This window comes from Sciurus carolinensis, chromosome 9 (genome assembly GCF_902686445.1).
Source record: "Sciurus carolinensis chromosome 9, mSciCar1.2, whole genome shotgun sequence".
Taxonomy (NCBI): Eukaryota; Metazoa; Chordata; class Mammalia; order Rodentia; family Sciuridae; genus Sciurus; species Sciurus carolinensis.
The window spans coordinates 41026985-41048744 of NC_062221.1; the positions used below are offsets into that span (position 1 = coordinate 41026985).

General features: G+C 34.1%; 1 protein-coding gene across 7 annotated transcripts in view; it reads right to left on the bottom strand.

Annotated features, from left to right (window-relative positions):
- Nucleotides 1–1013: 1013 nt before the first annotated feature.
- Phc3 (polyhomeotic homolog 3) overlaps nt 1014–21760 on the bottom strand; it is an 80486-nt gene continuing 59739 nt past the window's right edge. For 5 of the 7 annotated variants that reach the window (XM_047564314.1, XM_047564311.1, XM_047564316.1 and 2 more), the window contains 5 exons: nt 21086–21245; nt 13398–13512; nt 11161–11293; nt 10830–11061; nt 1014–5813 (listed from right to left, as the gene is read on the bottom strand). In XM_047564314.1, coding sequence (XP_047420270.1) covers nt 5659–5813; nt 10830–11061; nt 11161–11293; nt 13398–13512; nt 21086–21245 — 795 coding nt within the window. In that variant the 3' untranslated portion in view covers nt 1014–5658. Of the gene's footprint in view, nt 5814–6926; nt 7483–10829; nt 11062–11160; nt 11294–13397; nt 13513–21085; nt 21246–21760 lie in introns of those variants that run through there. The other 2 variants (XM_047564313.1, XM_047564315.1) reach the window with 2 other exon arrangements.

Here is a 21760-nt window from a genome sequence, read left to right on the forward strand (position 1 = left end):
GACATTTTCGAGGGGCGTGTGCTGGTGGCTGAGTAAAATGAAGAGCATGCATTAAGATACTGAGTTGCAGATTTAAAAATGACTGCATGGACTCCCCATTCTTCTCTGAAATATGATGGTAATGATTGTATTTGTATTAGTGCCCTACAACTTTCAAAAAATTTAAAAACAGAATAAATAAATTAAAATAATATGTAAATTATTTTTGAAATTATTTTAGGAAACACTTTTTCCAAAGAAGGTAATATAATTTTAAATATTTTGTATCAAAAGAAAAGGCTTGCTGCTATGAAGAAAACTATATGACATGTTTTATATGCTTCTAACAAAAGATGGATATCTTACCAAAGAATGTTTAAGATGTACAGCTTAATGGGTTGAAATTAAATTTTAATAAGATTGCACATTTATTTTTCCTAATAATGTATTTGTGCTTATGTAAATTGAACCACAATCTGAGATGAAATCAAATGCTCTAAATATGTCAGTATGAGTTAAATAGTGCATGTCACAATCCATTCTGCTTTGCACCAGAGAAATAGAGGTAGGCTTGTGTTTAATGAAATTCAGATTGGTAAAGAGAAAACTATAGCTTTTAGTCACCCAACTCTTAGACTGAGACACAACCACAAAATGCTATCTTAAAATAGTTTCTTTATAACAAACTACAAAGTTGATTCAACTGCGGTATCCGGAAATTGAAATTCTGCTCTGTAATTCTGGCCACTCAATTATAACAATGAATCTTTGAATTTCTGACAAATATTCAACTCTAATAGCTGTCATCTTCAGAAATCAAAAATTACCAACATGTATCATTGGTGCTATTACTATCTATACTTCCAAGGGCAGGGTCAGCTGATAAAGAATGAAACAATGAGTTTGATTTTAGGCAAATCTTAACGGTAAAAATCAAGCAGGCTAGAGGATATAGCTCAAGGATAGTATTTCAGTCCCTGAGTTCAACCCCCATTACCACCACCAAAAAAAGGAAAAAAAAAAACAGAACCATATTATGGCTTATATATGAGCCAAAAACTCATGTGTGAAACAATGCAAAAATTTTCAGAAGCAAAATGATTACATTATGAAGGGTAACCTAATCAGTGGATTAATCCACTGATATGCATTAACTGGGTGGTAACTAAGTAGGCAGGGTGTAGCTGGAGGAAGTATGTCACTGGGGGTGTGCCTTCGGAGTTTCTCTTTTGTCCCTAGTGAACATAGTGCATAGTGCTCGCTCGCTCTCTGCTTCCTGGTTGCCATGTTCTGAGCTGCTATTCTCTGCCATATCCTTTTGCCATGATGTTGTTTCACATGGAGGCCAGAGCTATGGAGTTGGCCAGCCATGGACAGAATCTCTGAAACTATGAGCCAAAACAAACTTTTCCTAAGTTGTTATTCGAGGGTTTTGTTCAGAGATGAAAAGACTAAAACAAACCCATACATCATTAAAATGGGGATCAAATAATTATAATTTATTATCTTGAACTATTATTGATGAAGCCACCTTTACATCAGATGATTTCATGCAGTTAACTCTGCTATATCCCTTTGGTTATAGAATGCCTTTCTTCCTATTTTGTCTCCTCCTTCACTTCTCCCACCCACCTGAAACCTTTAGGGCACAACTGGCTACACAGAGTGAGCTAACTATGTGCATAGAAGGCCAGTTTCCACTAAAACATAACTGTTAGGTTAGGCCTTCCCAAGCCACCCACTCCCCTAAAATCGGCCCCACTGCAAAATCCTCCCTAAGGGTTTTCAAGCAGAGATCTAAGAAGAAAGTTTTTGTGCAGATTTTGGGGGGCTGGAGGCTTTAGGGGAGGAAGTAAGGTGAGGTGCTTTCAGGTCATCAGCTAGTGCTCAGTACCAGTAGGCAGCATGCATTTGTGCCACTCACCAAGAATGAGAGTCTTTGAACCCCAAAATATAACCAGCATCTTCTGGTTGAAAATTTATCTTTAAAATATTTTAAGGGTTTCCAGTCAGGGATTTTACCCACTGGACATAGCAGTAATGCCAGCTTCATTCACTTTCATCTGTAATAGTTTATTCTTTCCCAAATTAATACACACAAAAGCATAGCTTAAGACTATACAACTCCATTACCTCCCTACTATATTTGTGTGTTGGTGGTTACCAAAACCTTGAAAATATAGACACTAGGCTTTAAGAAACTTATCTGAACAAGCCAGTGAGAGCTGGAGTACTATGAAACAGACGTCAATCCAAGACTTACATTTGTGAATAAATGTCTTATTATAATGTTTCACACATTGTATGATTAGCTATGTCAAAAATTATTCAAAGGCGTGGTCACAGTAATACCTGTTTCATAAAGTTCTGAGTGTTTCCACATACCAGGAAGCAAAATTAAACAGTGGAATATCTTTTAAAATATCACTTCTATTTTAAATTAGGTAAAATGTGAATATTAATATCAAAGGTACGGAAATCTGTTCAGTGTTGAAATGGGCTAAACTAACAAAATTGGCAGATGTCCTAGTCTGCGGCTTTCCCATTCTCAAGCTTGTTGATTAACATTTCTTTAATTCCATTCTGCCTTCTCTATCCCTAGGTGGCCCTTAAACTTGGACTTAAAAGTTCTGTTTAAAGAACTCCACAGTTCTTTAAAACAGAATTTTAAAAAGTTATATGCCACCAAAGGATGACAACAACTCTGTCTTATACTGTACTGATTGTATCAAAGCTGCAAGCTGTGTTTTACATGTGTCTACACAAGGCTGATGAATACTAATGTCATAGAAAAATAACATTTTTAAAAACCAGCTCTTTCAGGTTTTTGACAAGGAACACAAAGCTTAAAGCTACTAACATTTCAAAATTATGGTCTTTTTTTTTCCCCCAATGGGAAAAGAGTGCAACAGTATAAAGAAGTTAGAGAATGCAAATTTAGGTTGCAAAAAATAAGAAGAATCCCCCATGTTCCCTTTTGCTTATTATTCCTTCTCTCCAGTCAAAACCCTAAAACACTCAGTAATATGAAAGGAAAAGAGAATAATAGGACTCTCCCTACATATACCATACTGCAGCTGCCTAAACCTCAGGAGAGAGGTGCATGCTCAGTGTCATATACATCCATTATCTATAACTTAAGCTTTGAAATTAAGATGACTAAATCATCTAGAAGAAATAGCTGCATCAATGGGAGAACTACCAGTTGATAGCAAATGAACCACTTATAAATCAAATGACTTGAAAAAAGCAAGTATATTTTTTGGATATGCTTTGAGTGGGGACAACAGAATTTATAAGGATTATAAGTAGGTGTTCTCCAATAGAAACTCCTCTCATAAGCTCCTTCTGGATATGTAAGATAGTGCTGGGCACAGGCTTTCCAATACAGAACAACTTACATTAGTAGAGGAAGAAAATAAAAGGAACTTTCAACATAGTTCAAAGTTAATACCCAAAAGGCTACAGACAAAATAGTTATGGGAGGTCAATAATTATTATTGCTAGAGGAGCTTATCCCTGAAAAATGGATTTTATATTAATTGTGGATTACCTACAATAAAGTTTTAATTCCAGGGGAGATTTTCCTTTGAGCCTCCCTCCCTCTACACAGTGGGCAATCTCTTAATACTGCTTAGTATATGTTTATGTTCTGAAATTGCAAAATGAGGGGAAAAGCACATGACAATTATGTCCTGATGATTAACTACTAACTAATGAAAATTGATCATAGAGTACCTACCTTTCCTTGAAACTTCAATCCAATAATTAAAATTGTGATACAAAGAAATATGTAACATAGACTACAAGCTATTGTGGGTCTGGAAAGTGAGCATTCCATTATATTACACATTCTAATCCTACACATGACTATCAGTAAACATCTTTTTTAAAAACAACTACACAAAGAATCCCACAAAGCATACATTCAAACAAGAGGCATCTAAAGATTAAAAAAATTACCCGCTATATTTTTGTATAAAAATAATCAACATTTTCTAATGTACACAAAGCCAAAAGATAAATATCTGTGATGTCCTGTGACATCTTTAGTTTTTTACTAGCTCAACACAATCTTTTTGAAAAGAGCAGTGAAATGACTGAAACTCATGAACTCTCTTTGTTTTCACTTAATGAACTTGGTGGCCAAATATCAGTGTATTTTCCTTCAATCACATGTAAAGATAAGATATAGGAAATGACTGAAACTTTCACAATCTTCTCAAATAAAACATTTGACATCCAGGATTATAAAGCTGTCAGGACTCCACAATTTCTTTTTTAGTGTCCTGATGCTATAGAAAATTAACTGAAAAGTTAGTGAAAAGTTTCACTTTATAGTTTTTCTAAGTTAGATCTGATCATCCAAGAGAAATCACTTGGTAAGTATTTTGCAGGAAGCATGCAAAGATTTAGTAAAAGAAAAAGGAATGTGCATTCTAGTCAGACTCAGCATGTTCAAAACTAGAAGAATCCAAAGTGCAATCACATATCCACTACAAAACTTCCTTGCCAGAAAATGGTGCCCTGGTTCATAAGTGTAATTATATTATGCCTTCATCAGTGCAGAGAAGCACAGAACTACAAAAGATAACTAATATGAATCAGTACTGAGTGTCAGACTGTAAGCCAGTGTTTATTTGATAGACCAAGTTTATGGATTTTTTTCCCCTTTTTCTATTCTGCATAATAAACTGGAAAAATACTTCAGCAGAACATTAATGCTATCTGAATAATACTTCCATTATACATGTATGTCTCATTATGAGTCGTCTCTTAAAAATATTCCTTTAAGTGAAAGAGTTAACATTTTTTATTCCTTCCTTATCATTGTTTCTCAACCTTGGCACTGGTGGCATTTTTGACTAGATAATTCTTTGCTGTGGTGGGCTATCCTGTGCATTGTAAGACATTTAGTAACAACTCTGGTCTCTTACTAGGTATCAGTAGCAACCTCACCCAAACTCATCTCTGATCTGTGACAACCAAAATGTTTCTAGATGTTGGCAAATATCCTCTGGGGAGCAAACCAACCTTTTATAAAGAAGCATTGCTCTAAATGTACAAAAACTGAGAGGAAAATTTGTCAGGCAAGCCAAATTGCCCAGGATAGAAATCAACTCTTTTGACCTCCAGAGCACTATCATTTATACAGAACACAATCCTTTCTTACAGCATTTGTCTAAAGACATTTTTAAAAATGCAAACTGATATTTCAATGCATATTATCCCATCACTGGACTCCTAAGTCACTTCGTATCTTTATGACAACCTTTAGAAAATGAATAGGGTAAAAAAATGTATGAGAAAACTGAATCAAAAGAGGAGAAATATAAATCATTAATTTACTTTCAAAAGAATTCTTTATATTAATGATAAACATCACTTTTAAAAATGATCTAGTATAACATGTTTCTTTGAAAAATATCATGACCATCTATAACAGCTCTTTCAATGTTGCATGTAACCTGTAAAATCAATTTTACTAATGTTAATTAACTATGAAAATGTATGATGAGTAATTACATCTGTAGAAGAAATGTCAACACTTGATGTGGAGATTCCAATGTGCTTGGCCATCTATCGTAAGTGTAATGTCCTAGGCCAACTTAAGCCTTTACCTTACAAGTCTGTTTATAAAGAGTAAAACTGGCGTTATATCAAAGTTTCATGTTCTTATTAAGATTCCTTCAAAGAGTTGATGCGTGCACAGATCTTCAGGGCTGGGCCTAGCTTGATATTCATTGCACTCATGAGATGGTCTTCTTTTAGCAAAAGAAGGGCCTGTCCATCAATCTCCTGTGCCCTGAACTCATCTGCAATATCCTGACAGCCTGGAATTTAATCAGAGGAAGGAATTTAGAATTAAATACATGAAAAGTAGACATAATTCCTAACAGCCATAGCTATATTCTCAACTGGGTCTAAGAATCTGAAATACAAGTTGACAAACAAATAAAATTTACATAGAGTATCCTGGGGTTCACCTTGAAGAACAAAGTATTTGTTGGCATTCTGAAAATAAAAATTCAAATGCTAGGTAAAGAGACTTACTTGGAATTCTTGCTCTAAAGATAATATTATAGAAATAATTAGAGGTAAAAATGTACAGAGTAATCATAACATTTCCTTCATAAAAAGGTCTCTTGCTATCACCCTAAAGTATGCCACACATGCTTGGATTAACTAGTTGATACATCTCATGAGCTCTGTATAATACATCCTTCACATATAGGTACAGAGGAATAAAATATAATGTTCTGCTATATAAATGATAATCTGGAAATATTTTCTCAAGTATCAGAATACCACTTTCATTAACATTTGTACCTTATTCTAATTTATGACCTTTGTTGCCAAGTATCTCTAAAATATTGTTCACTCAGGACAGAGCAAATCCCTTGAGACTGAAGTATCAATGTATTGCAATGCTGCTGAAATATGTTGCTCAAGTTATAATTTCAACCTTAAATCGTAATATCACTGGACTCATCTCCATTTTTTTTTAAGAAAACACATTCTCATTGAAATTATGAACTTCTACACCAATCTTCTGACAAATAACCAATATTTTAGCGCTCAGTCTAAATCAGGTGCTTTATCAGGTAACAATGTTAGTATCCACTTGAACCGCAAATGTTTTTACCATTTACCAAAATTTTTGCACATCCAGGTTTCTCAATAACTTCCCCGATTAGAGGTAAAGAAACCAGTAGATTAGGTAATGAATGAAGAAGCAAGCGAGGAGAGAATGAAGAAACATAAGCTTCCTTATGAAAGAAAATAAAATTGAACTTAAAAATAAAAACTAACAGCTTTAAAGTGTTTTTATTTTATTCAAATCAGCATTCAAAGAGAAAATACAAAAAAAAGGGTAATGAAGAACAAAAATGATTACATTACACCTTAGACATCACACTTTTGTTGGAATAATATTTGCCTTCTATTGCAAATATATCATCCTCTTGTTTGTATGAGATGACTTCTTCCTTTTAACCCCAGCACCAAACACAAAGCATTGTAAGTCCAAAATACATTTGTGAATAAGTGAAGAACTGAATAAATGAATAAGATAAATAATGAACAAAAATGTAATCTCCTACAGAAGAACTATTTGTAAGACTAGTACATTTTTTTCTTGTGTTCAGAAAAAACACAAAAGATGTGGTCATCTTTTAGTTATTTCTTTTCCTGTGTCCTGTTAGTTGTTATCTTTACTATTTCCTATATGGCATTCAACCCTTCAATTTCTCTATTTTAATAATTTCTCAGATTTTTAAAAGTCGATATTTCAGTACCCTCTACAGAATGTTTATGGTTTTTCCCCATGTATCATTTAAAAGAAACTATAGAGATAAAAGATTACTCACCATAGAAAAGCCCCTTTTCTTTTCTCAGAGGTAGCTCTCAACAAAATTGGGCAGACAAAACTGACTAATCTTGCATCTAGTTGTGACTTCATCCTCCTTTTTATGAAATAACTAATGTTCTTCTCTCTTCAGTCTTACTTACAAGAACACAGGAAAGGAAAGAGAAAGAGAGATAGGATAGAACTTAGATTCAGAAAACAGGAGCAGTGAGAAGTAATGAGGGCCATAAAGAGCTACATTTAGGAGTAGAAATGACTTCTCCATAAGGAAAATATATAGCTCGCTCTTATTCCTCTGTATTGAGAGATTCCTCTGCAGATGTCTTTTCAAAGGTGGACAGTAAATGTATTGGCAAAATAATAAAGAACAAGTGTTTTGGAAAACAGCATCATCAGACAGGAAAGTATATCTTGAGAAATTTGGATCACAACTTAAGCTCACCTCAAAAAAATATAGTTACATTAGTACAGATATGAGAAAATAAAGTGACTTTTAAAATAGGGGGAGCAGGGAAGCAGAAGTAAATATAATTCTAAAAACTTGGTGTAGAAAAACAGTTAAAAAATCAAGTGATCAAGGTACACTGAACTAAAGTTCTGTGAGCTTCTGGATTAGTGTATACTTCTACAGAATGGCTGGAACCCAGTGACATGTAATAAATACACACCAACTGAAGCAACCAGTCAGCTTGGCTGCTTTCACTTCATGGGAACCAAGCACAGTGTAGCTCTCAGTATGAACCTTTGCACTGGGTCTCAATTGATCCCTGTAAGTCACTGTAAGTGAACAGAGTCACTCCCCCATTTAAACCCAAAATTTTAAAAAATGCCCTACCTCAAAACTGACCTCAGTAAGATTAGTAAAAAGATCACTTCCCACTCAATACTACAAATAAATGACTCTCAGAACTAGTATAACAAAATATCAGTAAATATTCATACTTTGAAGAAATAATTCCCTACTTTATGTGCCTGCAGTGAAATTCTATTGATCCACAGAATACAGAATAATCTTTGCAAAAGGTAGTTCACCACACAAGGAAGAGTTAAAGAAGATAACCTGCATAATTTTTTGAAAATAAGAATTTTTATTAGAGAACTTTTTAATGCATGAGAGGTTACAAGACAGCTTTTCACTGTGGTAACAGCTCTGAGAGGTATGTGTACTTCATTTAAGTATGAACCGTCCCAACAGGATGGTTACAAAATAATATACAAAAAGAACTGAAAACCTTAGCCATAAAATAGAGGTGCCCTGATTAGAGAGGGAAGGAAGTCTACCCAAACTGGAAAGAAACAAAATACAAGAGATTATGAAATTGATAAGCATGTTCATACCATGAGAAAAGCTCAGGAAGATACTACTCCAGGAAAATAAAAAGTCCTGAATGAGGTAAAAGAGGCTCAGAAGGAAATTCACAAAGCCCAGAGGAGCAGAAGAAATGAAGATATAGGCATGTTCTGGTATAAGATTTACTTAAGCTACAGGTATTATTCCGAGAAAATCTTTGAGAAAGGTGAGATAACTGATCACAGAAATAAGCTGCTTATCTGGCCTGTCAAAGAGGTTGGGAAATACTCCCGTATTATCAGTAAAGGAAAAGAGTTATACTGAGTAGACTCTAAAACAGCACCATGTAATTCTAAATTATAAAGCAGTTTCTTTTTAATGATAAGTAGTATTCTCTAAAGAACTCAGAACAAAATTTTCTGGATGAACTCAATAAGACAAGCACCCCAAGTTTAGCAATAAGTTGAAATTTTTTTTAATCTCAAAAGAAGCAAGTATGGAACACAAAAAGTTGGCCTTTGTTCTAATAAAGCAGCCAGTAGTAGCAACAGAACAAATGGGTGCTGCGAAAATTAGCCTAAAAACCCCCACATTAAGTGATAAAAGAATCAGCAATAGCTATTATTTGTTAATTATTTGGGCAATTAATTTCCTCAGGATATATACCAACTCTCCTCTCCAAAGGGAAAGGAGTATTTCTCCCAAGTGAGAAAAGAGAGTCATAAATAGATCACACGCCCCCACTTGGAAAGACTAAGACTACTGAAGATGACAGAATTAAAGTGCAACCCCAGATGATTGGTACAGATTCCAATGTTAATTCCCAAGATAGCTATACTGGTCCCAAAACTAAAATATGTTTATTAAATACTAAACCACAACCAATGAAGATTCACTGTCCTGAGTAGGTTTAAAGCAGGTTCTAAACCCACATGGTGGGCAATTAACTCAGACCTTAGTTTTCTTAGGCATATGCTTAAAAATCTTCATGTGAAAAAAATGTACCTCCTAAAGGTATAAATTTTAAAACAATTCCATCTTTCTATAAAAGTGACTATATCTTATTTTAGCACTTATCAAAGTATTTATAAAAAATATATTTAATAAAACTTCAGAGAGTTCTGTATATAAGTTAAAATGGGCAGCAGTTTTTAAAATTAATATTTCTGAACATTTTCTTGCATACCACATTAGCTCTAAGTAGTCTTCTGTGACTGGTCACCTTTACAGAAAGACAGCAATAATAGCTAAATAATTAGTTTTGTTTATAGAAGTCTGATAGATAATTCTGATGGGATATATTCTTCTGGAAAGCCTGAATCAAGAGAAACGACATGATTCATAAAACCAAAAGAAAACATATTTTTTAAAATCTCATTTACCATATCCATAAGGTCAAAGTGAATAAGATTTGCTGATTTAAAAGAAATATGTTGTCTTCACATATATAACCAGTATGGGTCTCATAATGAGCAACAGTGCAAATGTCTCTAGTTGTCCACCCTTTGGAGAGAGTGGATATGAAAATTATTGTTCCTTTAAAGAAAAAAAGGAGACTCAAGTTGATGGAAAGAGTATCAAATTGAGAGTTAGAATAGGAAAATATAAATAAGATTACCTTTAACATTAGAATCAGTGTAACTGAATTTCAACTGCTGATGTTTGTTTATTGAAAGGAATTAAAGAATGCTGCTTCCTTTAAAAGAAACAGCTTGATTTTTTAAAAAGAAACCAAAATTTTATATTTTATACATCTTGATTAGCTTTCAAAAATGTAAAAAAAAATTACTAGTCTCTCGTTTCATTTTTATAAAGGTTAATGTAGGAAATAAGATGAAACAGAATAGAAAAATAGAGTAGAAGGGAAGAAGTGTCTGATTCAATCTCTCTACTGACCTCTCGAGAGAAATCAGACTGAAGAGAAGAGAGCACCTTAATATCTTCACGGGCTGGGATGTCACAGAAGCAGGACTAGTCAGTTTTTATCGACTTGGGGGTATGAAAAACTACCCAGTTGTGCTGAGAGAATAAGCAAGAGGAAACAGATCAAACTTCAATAGCAAATGCCATTTAATTTATACATACACGCAGACTTCTCTAACCCTTTCAATGCAAAAGTATGGATGGATCTAACATCATTCTTGAGTGTTACACAAGAAAACATTAAAGCCAAAGTTGTGAATTACATACCAGGTAAAGAATGGATGAAGGCCCAGACATCATCAACTGTCCATATAGACGGCTCTGTCTGTGCAACTGGTAGCAAGTCACTGTTCTCAGGCATTTTCCTAATTCTTACTTCTCGAAGCTCACGTTCTCTCTCCCGCTCACTCTGCCTACGCAAACGAGTTGTCATAGCAGATGGTACAGAATCTTCATGAGAAGCCAAATCTTCTTCTGCAGATGGATAAGTAATTGGAAGCTGGAAAATGTAGTACAAGTAAAATACAGCATTGTATTTTGCATTTTCCTTGCCATTTCTGAAAAGGGTATTGTATATTGAAGCAAGATTTCTACATACCTGCCTAAGGATATGTTCTCTTGTTGACCCATCAGGGCCACTTGGACGACGACCACGATGCCCAAGACTTTGATTATCAGGTTTACGATTCCAACGACTAAGTGCAAATTTTTTAGAACAGCTAACATTGTACCTAAGAAATTCAAGTGAGAAAAAATATTAAATGATGACATTGAGACACTCCATTTAGTGTTTAATTATGACTTTAAAGAGAAATTATGAATTAGGAAGTACCATATTCTTCCTTAAGGAACATAATACCTCATAAAGTAAAATCCATATACCCATATAATTCAATGGATTTATTTATGCTAGTGGTAAAAAAAAAATGGTCTTTGTGTATTTATAATACATCTCAACATAACACTGGATACCTATAAAAAAGGTACTGATTATAGCATAATAGTGAGAAACTTTCTGTAAAGTACAGAGCACAACTAATTTTCATAGTAACAAAAAAATTCAAAGTTCCAGGAGAAAAATTTTGTGGTAAATATTTAGAATTTATTCAAACTGGTATTTTCCCAAGTAATAATTTCTGAAGAGAGATTAATAAAATGATATTGATGTAGTAGGGAAAAGATCTCAAGCACTTAGAAGATTTTTTAAATATTACAAAAATCAAAGAGTAAAAATGTAAAGTTGATATTTCAAAGTTACAATAAATTCATTGCTCTCACTATTCAGGAAATTCTGAAGGACATTCTTAATTCTTTAAAATTGGTTTAAAGATTATTTTCTTTTATGTCAACAGTCTGCCTAATATTTTTGAACACAGATCTTTAAAAGGCATGATGCTGTCTTAAAAAAGAGTCTTTTAGGGCTGGGGTTGTGGTTCAGTGGAAAAGCACTTGTCTAGCATGTGTGAGGCTCTGGGTTTGGTCCTCAGCACCACATAAAAATAAATGATTATTTAAAAAAAAAGTCTTATACCATCTAGTAGATCTCAAAGTCCTACAACAAAGACTGGCAAACTTTTCCTTTAAAGGGTCATAGGTTTTATGGCTATCCAAGTGTCTGACAACAGCTACTCATTCCTGTCACTGTAGTGTGAAAGCAGCTACAGACTACTGAATGAGCATGGCTGTGTTCCAATAAAACTTTTCAAACACTGAAGTTTGAATTCCACTTATCATGAAATATTCTTTTGATTTATCTTCCAACTATCTAAAACTCTAAAAACCATCTTTAGCTCAGGGGCCACACAAAATATAAGCAGCAGGAAGGATTTGTCCTGGGTGAGTTTGCCAATTCACCCCTAGAAAGAATAAAAGGAAATTATCGAAGAAACAGATTTCTGAAAAACTTTGTATATTGTGGTATATGCGAAAAGAATTTAAGTTAAAACATAAGTTCAATATAATTTTATTACAAATCTATCAATATGAAAGACTATCTGAGTAATAGATTGCCAATTGAAATAATCCATTTTTGGAGGAAACAAGTAATAAGAGTTTTACTATGTATATTTTGGTGGCACCAATACAAAATAAAATACTGAAGCAAGAAATTCACTGGATGTATATAAATTAAGATCTTAAATTCTTTGAGAGAATTTAAGAGAATTACTTTTTTGAACAGAGAATTTCGAAATAACCAACCTGTGTATACTCTTCAACTTTAGTGATGAATATCAGAGTGGGTTCTGATAATACTACCCTTAGGAGTTACAAGTTTAATGAAGAGACTTAACTTTTTTTTTTTTGCTATTAATACTCTTTATCTAATAATTACCACTGAAAATATTAATTTAGCAAAGATATTGGGCTGTATAATGTTAACAATGTGGAAAACTTATCTATTGCTATTCCATAACAAATCTAAAATATATAGGATATGATTCAAACAAATGAAAACACTTTAAAACAAAGTAAATCCAAATATTTCAATACCGGTAAAAGAGCATTTGATAAAAACTGTTTCAATTATCTGAAGGACTGGCATTCTACAATATCCTGATCATTTCATAGGAGAGATTCTTTTAAGGGTATTCTTACCACCATAATACTCCTACTTCAATATTAGACTGCACTGTAAAACTGATTCTAAGTGTTATGAATAAGTAATTTCCACAGAGCATAACTAAGTAAGTATCAAGGTAGCTCCATATATTGCCTAAGTATTCCTCTGTACTACAGTATCTGGGTTAAATAATTCAAGGGGTTTTTTTGTTTTTGTTTTTGTTTTTTCAGTGGTTGTTGGCTTGTCCTTTAGGAAATTCAAGAGTATAGAAATACCTTTTGGCACATGACATAGTGCAGAATCTTTTTGACCGCAAAAATTCATTAGCATATCCCATTTTCCCACAGAATTCACACTTGAGCAACTCACTGTCCATTTCTTCTAATGTCTCTAAAAAAAATAAAGTGAAGGAAACAAAGGAAAGAAGTTCCAAAAAGTTAATTGTAGCTTATATTGTTAGCCTGTATATGGGTTAGATACTGCTACCAGACCAAAGGTCCATCACTTTCCAATTCAGTCACTCTAGCAAGGCCAAAGCCTTTAAAAACAGCCACCTCTATTAATTCCCTCTTGCTTCTACATAAAAATCATATGGAGTTTTTTTCTATATAAATGAATATAACATTTTTAAAGGTTCATTTTGCTAAGATTCAGCATGCCTAAAATATGCAAACTTTATATAAACACTATGAGAAACAAAGATGAATAAGACATAATCACTACCCTCCCAAAGAACACTTTCAAAAAACAGTGATATATGAATTTTGAAAAAATTGTGCTGTGGAACTATATAGCAGAGAAGCCTTAATTCTAACTTAAAGTATTAGGATGACTTCATAATTGTGCAACTTTGATATGTCTGATAATAGAAGAGTATGTAAAAATAATTAATTCTAAAAGAGCTGCTAGAATATATGATAGAACATATAAAGATGAATATATCTAATTGTAAAACAGTTCCTGTAAGTTACATTGTATTCAACAAAAAATAATTTAGATTAAGCCTTTAAAAAAATTACAAATACTTTCATAATTTATCAACTGCTGGTACTTTTTTCATCATTCTTCCCATTAAAGTTTTTTTTTAAATTATTTTATTGTAAACAAATGGGATACATGTTGTTTCTCTGTTTGTACATGGCGTAAAGGCATACCATCTGTGTAATCATAAATTTACATAGAGTAATGCTGTTTGATTCATTTTGTTATTTTTTTCCCTTCCCCCCCCACCCCTCCCACCCCTTTTCCCTCTATACAGTCCTTCCTTCCTCCATTCTTGCCCCCCTCCCTAACCCTAACTCTAACCCTAACACTAACCCCTCCCACCCCCCATTATGTGTCATCATCCACTTATTAGTGATATCATTCGTCCTTTGGTTTTTTGAGATTGGCTTATCTCACTTAGCATGATATTCTCCAATTTCATCCATTTGCCTGCAAATGCCATAATTTTATCATTCTTTATGGCTGAGTAATATTCCATTGTATATATATATACCACATTTTCTTTATCCATTCATCAATTGAAGGACATCTAGGTTGGTACCACACTCTGGCTATTGCAAACTGAGCAGCTATGAACATTGATGTGGCTGTATCTCTGTAATATGCTGATTTTAAGTCCTTTGGGTATAGGCCAAGGAGTGGGATAGCTGGGTCAAATGGTGGTTCCATTCCAAGTTTTCTAAGGAGTCTCCACACTGCTTTCCACAGTGGCTGCACTAATTTGCAGCCCCACCAGCAATGTGGAGTGTACTTTTCTCCCCACATCCTTGCCAACACCTGTTGTTGCTTGTATTCTTGATAATCGCCATTCTAATTGGGGTGAGATGGAATCTTAGGGTGGTTTTGATTTGCATTTCTCTTATTACTAGAGATGTTGAACATATTTCCATATGTTTGTTGATTGCTTGTATATCTAGTGTCTATTCATTTCCTTAACCCATTTGTCGATTGGATTATTTGCATTCTTGGTGTAGAGTTTTTTGAGTTCTTTATAGATTCTGGAGATTAGTGCTCTATCTGAAGTATGATTGACAAAGATTTTCTCCCACTCTGTAGGCTCTTTCTTCGCATTGCTGATAGTTTCCTTTGCTGAGAGAAAGCTTTTTAGTTTGAATCTATCCCAGTTATTAATTCTTGCTTTATTTCTTGTGCTATGGGAGTCCTGTTGAGGAAGTCTGGTCCTAAGCCGACATGTTGAAGCTCTGGACCTACTTTTTCTTCTATAAGATGCAAGGTCTCTGGTCTGATTCCGAGATCCTTAATCCATTTTGAGTTTAGTTTTGTGCGTGGTGAGAGATATGGGTTTAGTTTCATTCTGTTGCATATGGATTTCCAATTCTCCCAGCACCATTTGTTGAAGAGGCTATCTTTTCTCCATTGCATATTTTTGGCCCCTTTGTCTAGTATGAGAAAATTGTATTTATTTGGGTTTGTGTCCGTGTCCTCTATTCTGTACCATTGATCCACCTTTCTATTTTGGTACCAATACCATGCTGTTTTTGTTACTATTGCTTTGTAGTAGAGTTGAAGATCTGGTATTGCGATACCCCCTGCTTCACTCTTTCTACTGAGGATTGCTTTAGATATTCTGGGTTTTTTATTCTTCCAGATGAATTTCATAATTTCTTGCTCTATTTCTGTAAGGTACATCATTGGGATTTTAATTGGAATTGCATTGAATCTGTATAGCACTTTTGGCAGTATGGCCATTTTGACAATATTAATTCTTCCTATCCAAGAACATGGGAGATCTTTCCATCTTCTGAGGTTTTCTTTAATTTCTTTCTTTAGTGTTCTGTAGTTCTCATTGTAGAGGTCTTTCACCTCTTTTGTGAGATTGATTCCCAAGTATTTTATTTTTTTCGATGCTATTGTGAATGGGGTAGTTTTCCTAATTTCTCTTTCTGAAGATTCATCACTTGTGTATAAAAATGCCTTAGATTTATGTGCATTGATCTTATATCCCGATACTTTACTGAGTCCAAATAGCTCGCCATGCAGCTCCTCCTCAGGCAGCCGCCCGGAGCCCCAGTGGTTGCTCCGGGAGTCCAAGCGCTGTGCTGAGCCGCCTCCTCTACGATGATCCCAGTTGTCCGTGTTTACCGCTCCAGTGGGGGGAGGGGCGTCTCGCCGAGCAACTCTACTTCACAAAGTTCCCTGCGTTCCGGGGCTACCGCCCCATCCGGGACGCCTCCCCAATGGGAGAGACTCACCCGGCGGCTTTGAGTTGGTCCCAAGTCTCTCACTATCTCCTCTTTTGAATCCTGCGTCCTGGAGCAACGTGAAATGCAGCCGCCCTCTAGTCCGCCATCTTGAAACTCCCCCATTAAATTTAAATGTCTTCCTTCTACCCCTACATCTCCTTTAGGCCGTAGGACAGGACCCACAGAACCTTCCAAACTATAACCCTCAAATACTCAGAGGCAGTCACCTATAAGCAAACAACTTAATCTTCATGACCCAGTTTTCTCATTTGTAAAATGGGTTTTATAATATCTTTCCCAAAGAACTGAAGTAACAATTAAATGAGTGCCCAAAAGGCAGCAGTCATGAAAAACGTGACAGTTCCATTTCCTATTTTTCACCTAAGAATGAAAAGTAATAGGATAAAAAGTGCTCAAGAAATACTTCACTGAAATGTTAAATTTGTAAATTTACCATATTTTTCCAATTTCTTGCATCATAATTCCCATGGTGTCATATAAAATATGAAATAAAAAGCACTCTAAATCTTTTAGCTATGAGCTCTCTATGTACTCTATTACTTAATTCTAACTCAAAGTATGAGGATGACTTCGTAATTGTGCCATTTTGATGTCTGATATTAGAAGAGTATATAAAAAATAATTAACTCTAAAAGAGCTGCTAGAATATATGATAGAACATATAAAGATGAATATATCTCTATATTATTCTAATAAAAACTTGTTAAGATGAAATCAGGACTCTAAAAATGTAAACATGTCAGGGACTCTAAAAATGCAACCACTCGCATTATCCCAGTTTAAGGTAGTAAGAAAAACATACTGTGAAATAATATTTGACACCATGGGACTCCAAATATATTATCCTGACTATTGAAATTATGAGTTAAAAAGTTGTCTGTCCACCCATCCTTTCTTTCTTTCTCCCCCCACCTCCCTTCCTTTCTGGATCAAACCTAGGGTCTCCTGCATGCTAAGTAAGCACTCTAACACCAAGCTACACCCCTAGCCCCCAAGAGACTATTTTAAGGAAATTTTTAGGACTATCTTCATAAACAGAAGTCACCAATTTAGTTGCAATGAGGAAGAAATAGTCTCAACACAATTTTAAAAAAATTGTTCCTTCCAATTACTTAGGGATGATTTTGATACAGTTATGACCCAGTCAGAACTTCTTATTAACACATTCCTGGGACATAATATCATAACTCCCAAATATGTTATATTTGTCATGCTTATAATAATCTCATCTGAATTTGAAAAGCCTATAACAGAGACAGAACCTCTCACTCAATCACTACACTACTGATAGAACCCTAGAGTCCATTGCTCCAGTTGTTATAAGATCAGGCTACAGTTAAACCTTTGCTTCAAAGTTGTTGTTAATATTAACAAAACAATATATAATACCTGATAACAGGTTAGAATACCTTGTAAAGAACAAGAAACTGTTTTTGCTGGTTATAGAAGGGAGATACCAAACAGATATGGCTTAAGGTTAACAGCCTAACAAAAGTGGAACATCAGTTTTATTCCTCATATAGAAGTGACGAACATTAATAGTTCAAAATTTTCTATTCTACTGTTGGTCAGATTTTTTAACAAATATGGCTTCTTTTTCACATTTGTGAATAAAAAAATTACAGAACCTACTGAATTTTAAAAACTGTTGATTTAGCTAATAAATATGGGATTCTATATAAGAAATGCCTGATAATTGTCCAGCATTCATTCTTCACTTTTTCCACAGAAACAAAACCCTAGAACTTGGCTATCTAGGATAAAGAATAGTTTCTGCCTACATATTGCTGATTTCTGACCACTGGGATATTAGTAGAAACAAATTCCAAATGATGTCCTTTCCCCAATCTCATTGGTTAGAATGTGATGATGAAAATCAGCCTCAGGGAAATTAGAGTAACATTCTAGGGATGGCACAGACATAAGACACTGGAGTTAAGAGTACCTACCGTCATCAAGTTTCTGGATTGCTGACCTTTGGATTATGTCAGTGAAAACCTAACCTTCTATTCATCAACCTACTTTCTATTCACCTATTCTATTTTTCTGGGTCTCTACTGGAGTGGCCAAACCTATAACCTAAATAATTCAAGTTCCCAATTCCTTTGTGTGAGGAACCCCTGAGGTTCAGCAGCAAAGAGAAACAATGATATGGAAACCATGTTGTCTTACCAAAAACAACAGATATTTTGATAAATCTGGCTGGAGAATCTGGCAAGAAAACCAACCTGAATAAAACCAGTTTACCCTTAAAAAAAGAATAATCCTTACCATAATAATTTTTTTTCATAATGAAACCATATACATTACTAAAACCAAAGTAACTAAATAAATGACCTCACCATTACACCCTATAAGATCTCCAATAAACACCTGAGTACAAAGTAACATAAACACTGAAATTATAAAATTACCTTAAGAAATTAAGCTTCTAAATACATCCTTTGGATGGCTAGCCATTTCCAAAAATACTCTTTTGTTCATGTCACCTGCTTTAGAAATCTTCACCATCCTCTCAACAGGATAATTCCTAACTGCTCTGCCCAAGCTACTCTAGAATGTGACTCTGCCAGTCTTATCTCCCACTACTCTAATCCAACTCTCTACTCTTTACTACCTCTCCCAAAGTTACATAACCCTTACACATCTTTTGTGCTTTTATTCATGATTTCCTAAACTGAACTGTTCTCCCTATTTAAATCTATGCTTTTTAAAAATCCAAGATGCAGGTCAACTCTCACCTCTATAAGAAACTCACCAAACCGGAAATAATCTCAACCAGTCCTAAATTCTTACTGTTAATTGAAAACTTAACATTTGTTGCTCCTTATTTATTTTCTGTTTTGGAGATTCCCTAATTCCAAACTAAATTAAAAGCTTCTTATGGGAAAGAAAGGTATGTTTTACATACACACACACACACACACACATATATATGATCCTCAGGTTCTGGGTTCTAGCATAGACTAGCTAGCATAGACAGGCTGTATGCCCACTGTTTTATAAACCATGAGGATCATGAAATGTACTGTGAAACTTCCTAGGCAGATATCCATGTTCTTCCTATGTGTGTACACAAGGGGGCACATTATAAACATCTTAGCCTAGAACTTTCATTTTTTTACTTATAGTAAGAGAAAAATACCCACATATCCATCTTTTACTATGTTCCATCTCAAATTAGAAATGTCCTCAGATAAAACAGTATATATAACTAAAAACAAAAGTATTTGAGAATTAAAAGAAATTTAATTTGTTAACAACAAAAAGCACAACATAGACCCTGTTTGGATCCTGATTTCAACCAAATAACTATAAAAGGGAACTCTGGGCATGGACCAGGCATCAGATGACCCCTAAGAATTAGAACTATTGTTATGTGTGATATGGCATTATAGTTATATAAGAAAAGGCATACTTTTTTAGAGATGCACACTGACAGATGTACCAATGAAATAAAATAAAGACTGGTTTTCTTTAAAACAAGAAGGAACGAATGAACAAAGGATTAGGGAAAATGGAGGGAGGGAAGGAAACAAAAAACTATACATGATGCTACTGTTGAAACTGGGTCATAATGTTGAGTTGAATTAATCAAATTAAACTTAATAGAGGTAAGCAGTAAAAAATCAAATTTTATACTAATATTATAATCTTCGTTATTCCCCCAAGAAACAAAACCATGTGAAATACATTGCACCAATTTACAAAGTATCAATAAAGACAAAGGTGCTATCCTTTTAATAATTAAAAAAAGGGCATGTGCTTACCAGTATGTTACTTTGCTTAATTTAGCAATGCACGTGCACACGGTATATTAGTATAGTCTCAATAAATATTTCAAAATGAATAAATTAATTTGATGAAATATATGAATATATTGACAGTAATTACTTAGTTGTAGATGTTAATTCCCTATGATACAGCTCTGACTATACTAAATGCTATTACAGTTAAGTGAACTATAGCAATTGTAGGCCATGATCAGAATCAATCAGACAGTCTCATGAAGATGTTCCTACAGAATATAGTGCAACTTTTTTTAATCAGACCTTCAGAATCTCATTTAAAAAAAAAATAGTACAAGCATTTGCTGATTTTAAATAGCGAACTCAAGGAACAAAATATAACATTTTTGTATTTATGTGTATGTGTTTTCCTTCAGTCATTTTGAATACTAGTTTGACTTATATGGAATATTCATTATTGGAATAAAGTCTATTTTAAAAGATTCTTTGACAGTATGGAGGTTTAGTGATATTTTTATCTCTGAACAAATGTAATCCCCTCTTGATTGAAGACTATATCCATAATGTACCACCTGGTATCACCCATCAGAATATGGAAAGTCTAAAGCCAAACAACCCAGAAGCTCTAAATTTTTTAAGCAAATTCAGTAAAATGGTATTTGTTACTTAATTTTCCTTTAAAAAGAAAAATTAGTTGCTTTGATACAAAATGTTTAATTATTTTCTCTTCTATATGATAAAACTTTTCCCACCCACAGTCCTTCAAATGTCACACAAATTGTACAAATTAACACCCAATTTGCTATTTTAGTTATTTGTCACTACAAGTCTGGTTAACTTTCCAATTATTTTAGTCAAACGATGTACTGCATGAGAATAAAAGTGCAAATTTTTAAGTAAAAATCTATGAAGAGTAAAAATCCATGTACTGTTTCAAGCAGAAGTCAGTTAAATTAAAGGGTATTTTAAGTGAAATTCACACACCTTCAGCAATCATGTCTTCCATCTCTGTGTCTGAAGAATTATCTGCATGCTTTGTATTATTCTGTAGCTCTGGCTGAACACAAACAGAATTTATCACCTGATTATCCAAAAGAGGCCTTTTTTTCACAGGTTGTTCTATTAGCAAGGATGAACGGCTCACCTTTATAAAGGAAAGAGAATAAAGTGAAATAATCTCTGAAATATATCCAAAAATAATTTGGTTAAAATATCTTTTGAAATGAATATCTGTGATAATTTACTTGTTTATTGATAGTCTCCATTCATTTAGTGATTTTCCACTAAAGATTAAGGAGTCTTTTTTTTTTGTGGGAGAGTGTGGGGGGAGAACCAGGGATTGAACTCAGGGGCACTCAACCACTGAGCCACATCCCCAACCCTATTTTGTATTTTATTTAGAGACAGAGTCTCACTGAGTTGCTTAGCACCTTGCTTTTGCTGACGCAGGTTTTGAACTTGGGATCCTTCTGCCTCAGCCTCCCGAGCTGCTGGAATTACAGGCATGCAGAGTCTTAACACAAACACCTTATTTCTAGTTATCAGCAGAACGGAATACTTCAAAGTCTTTGTCAAATGGAGACTTGTGCCTCAGTTTAGGCAAGTAGTTAATTGAGTAATTCCTGATATTCAGAATTAATACAAACATAATGCAGATTA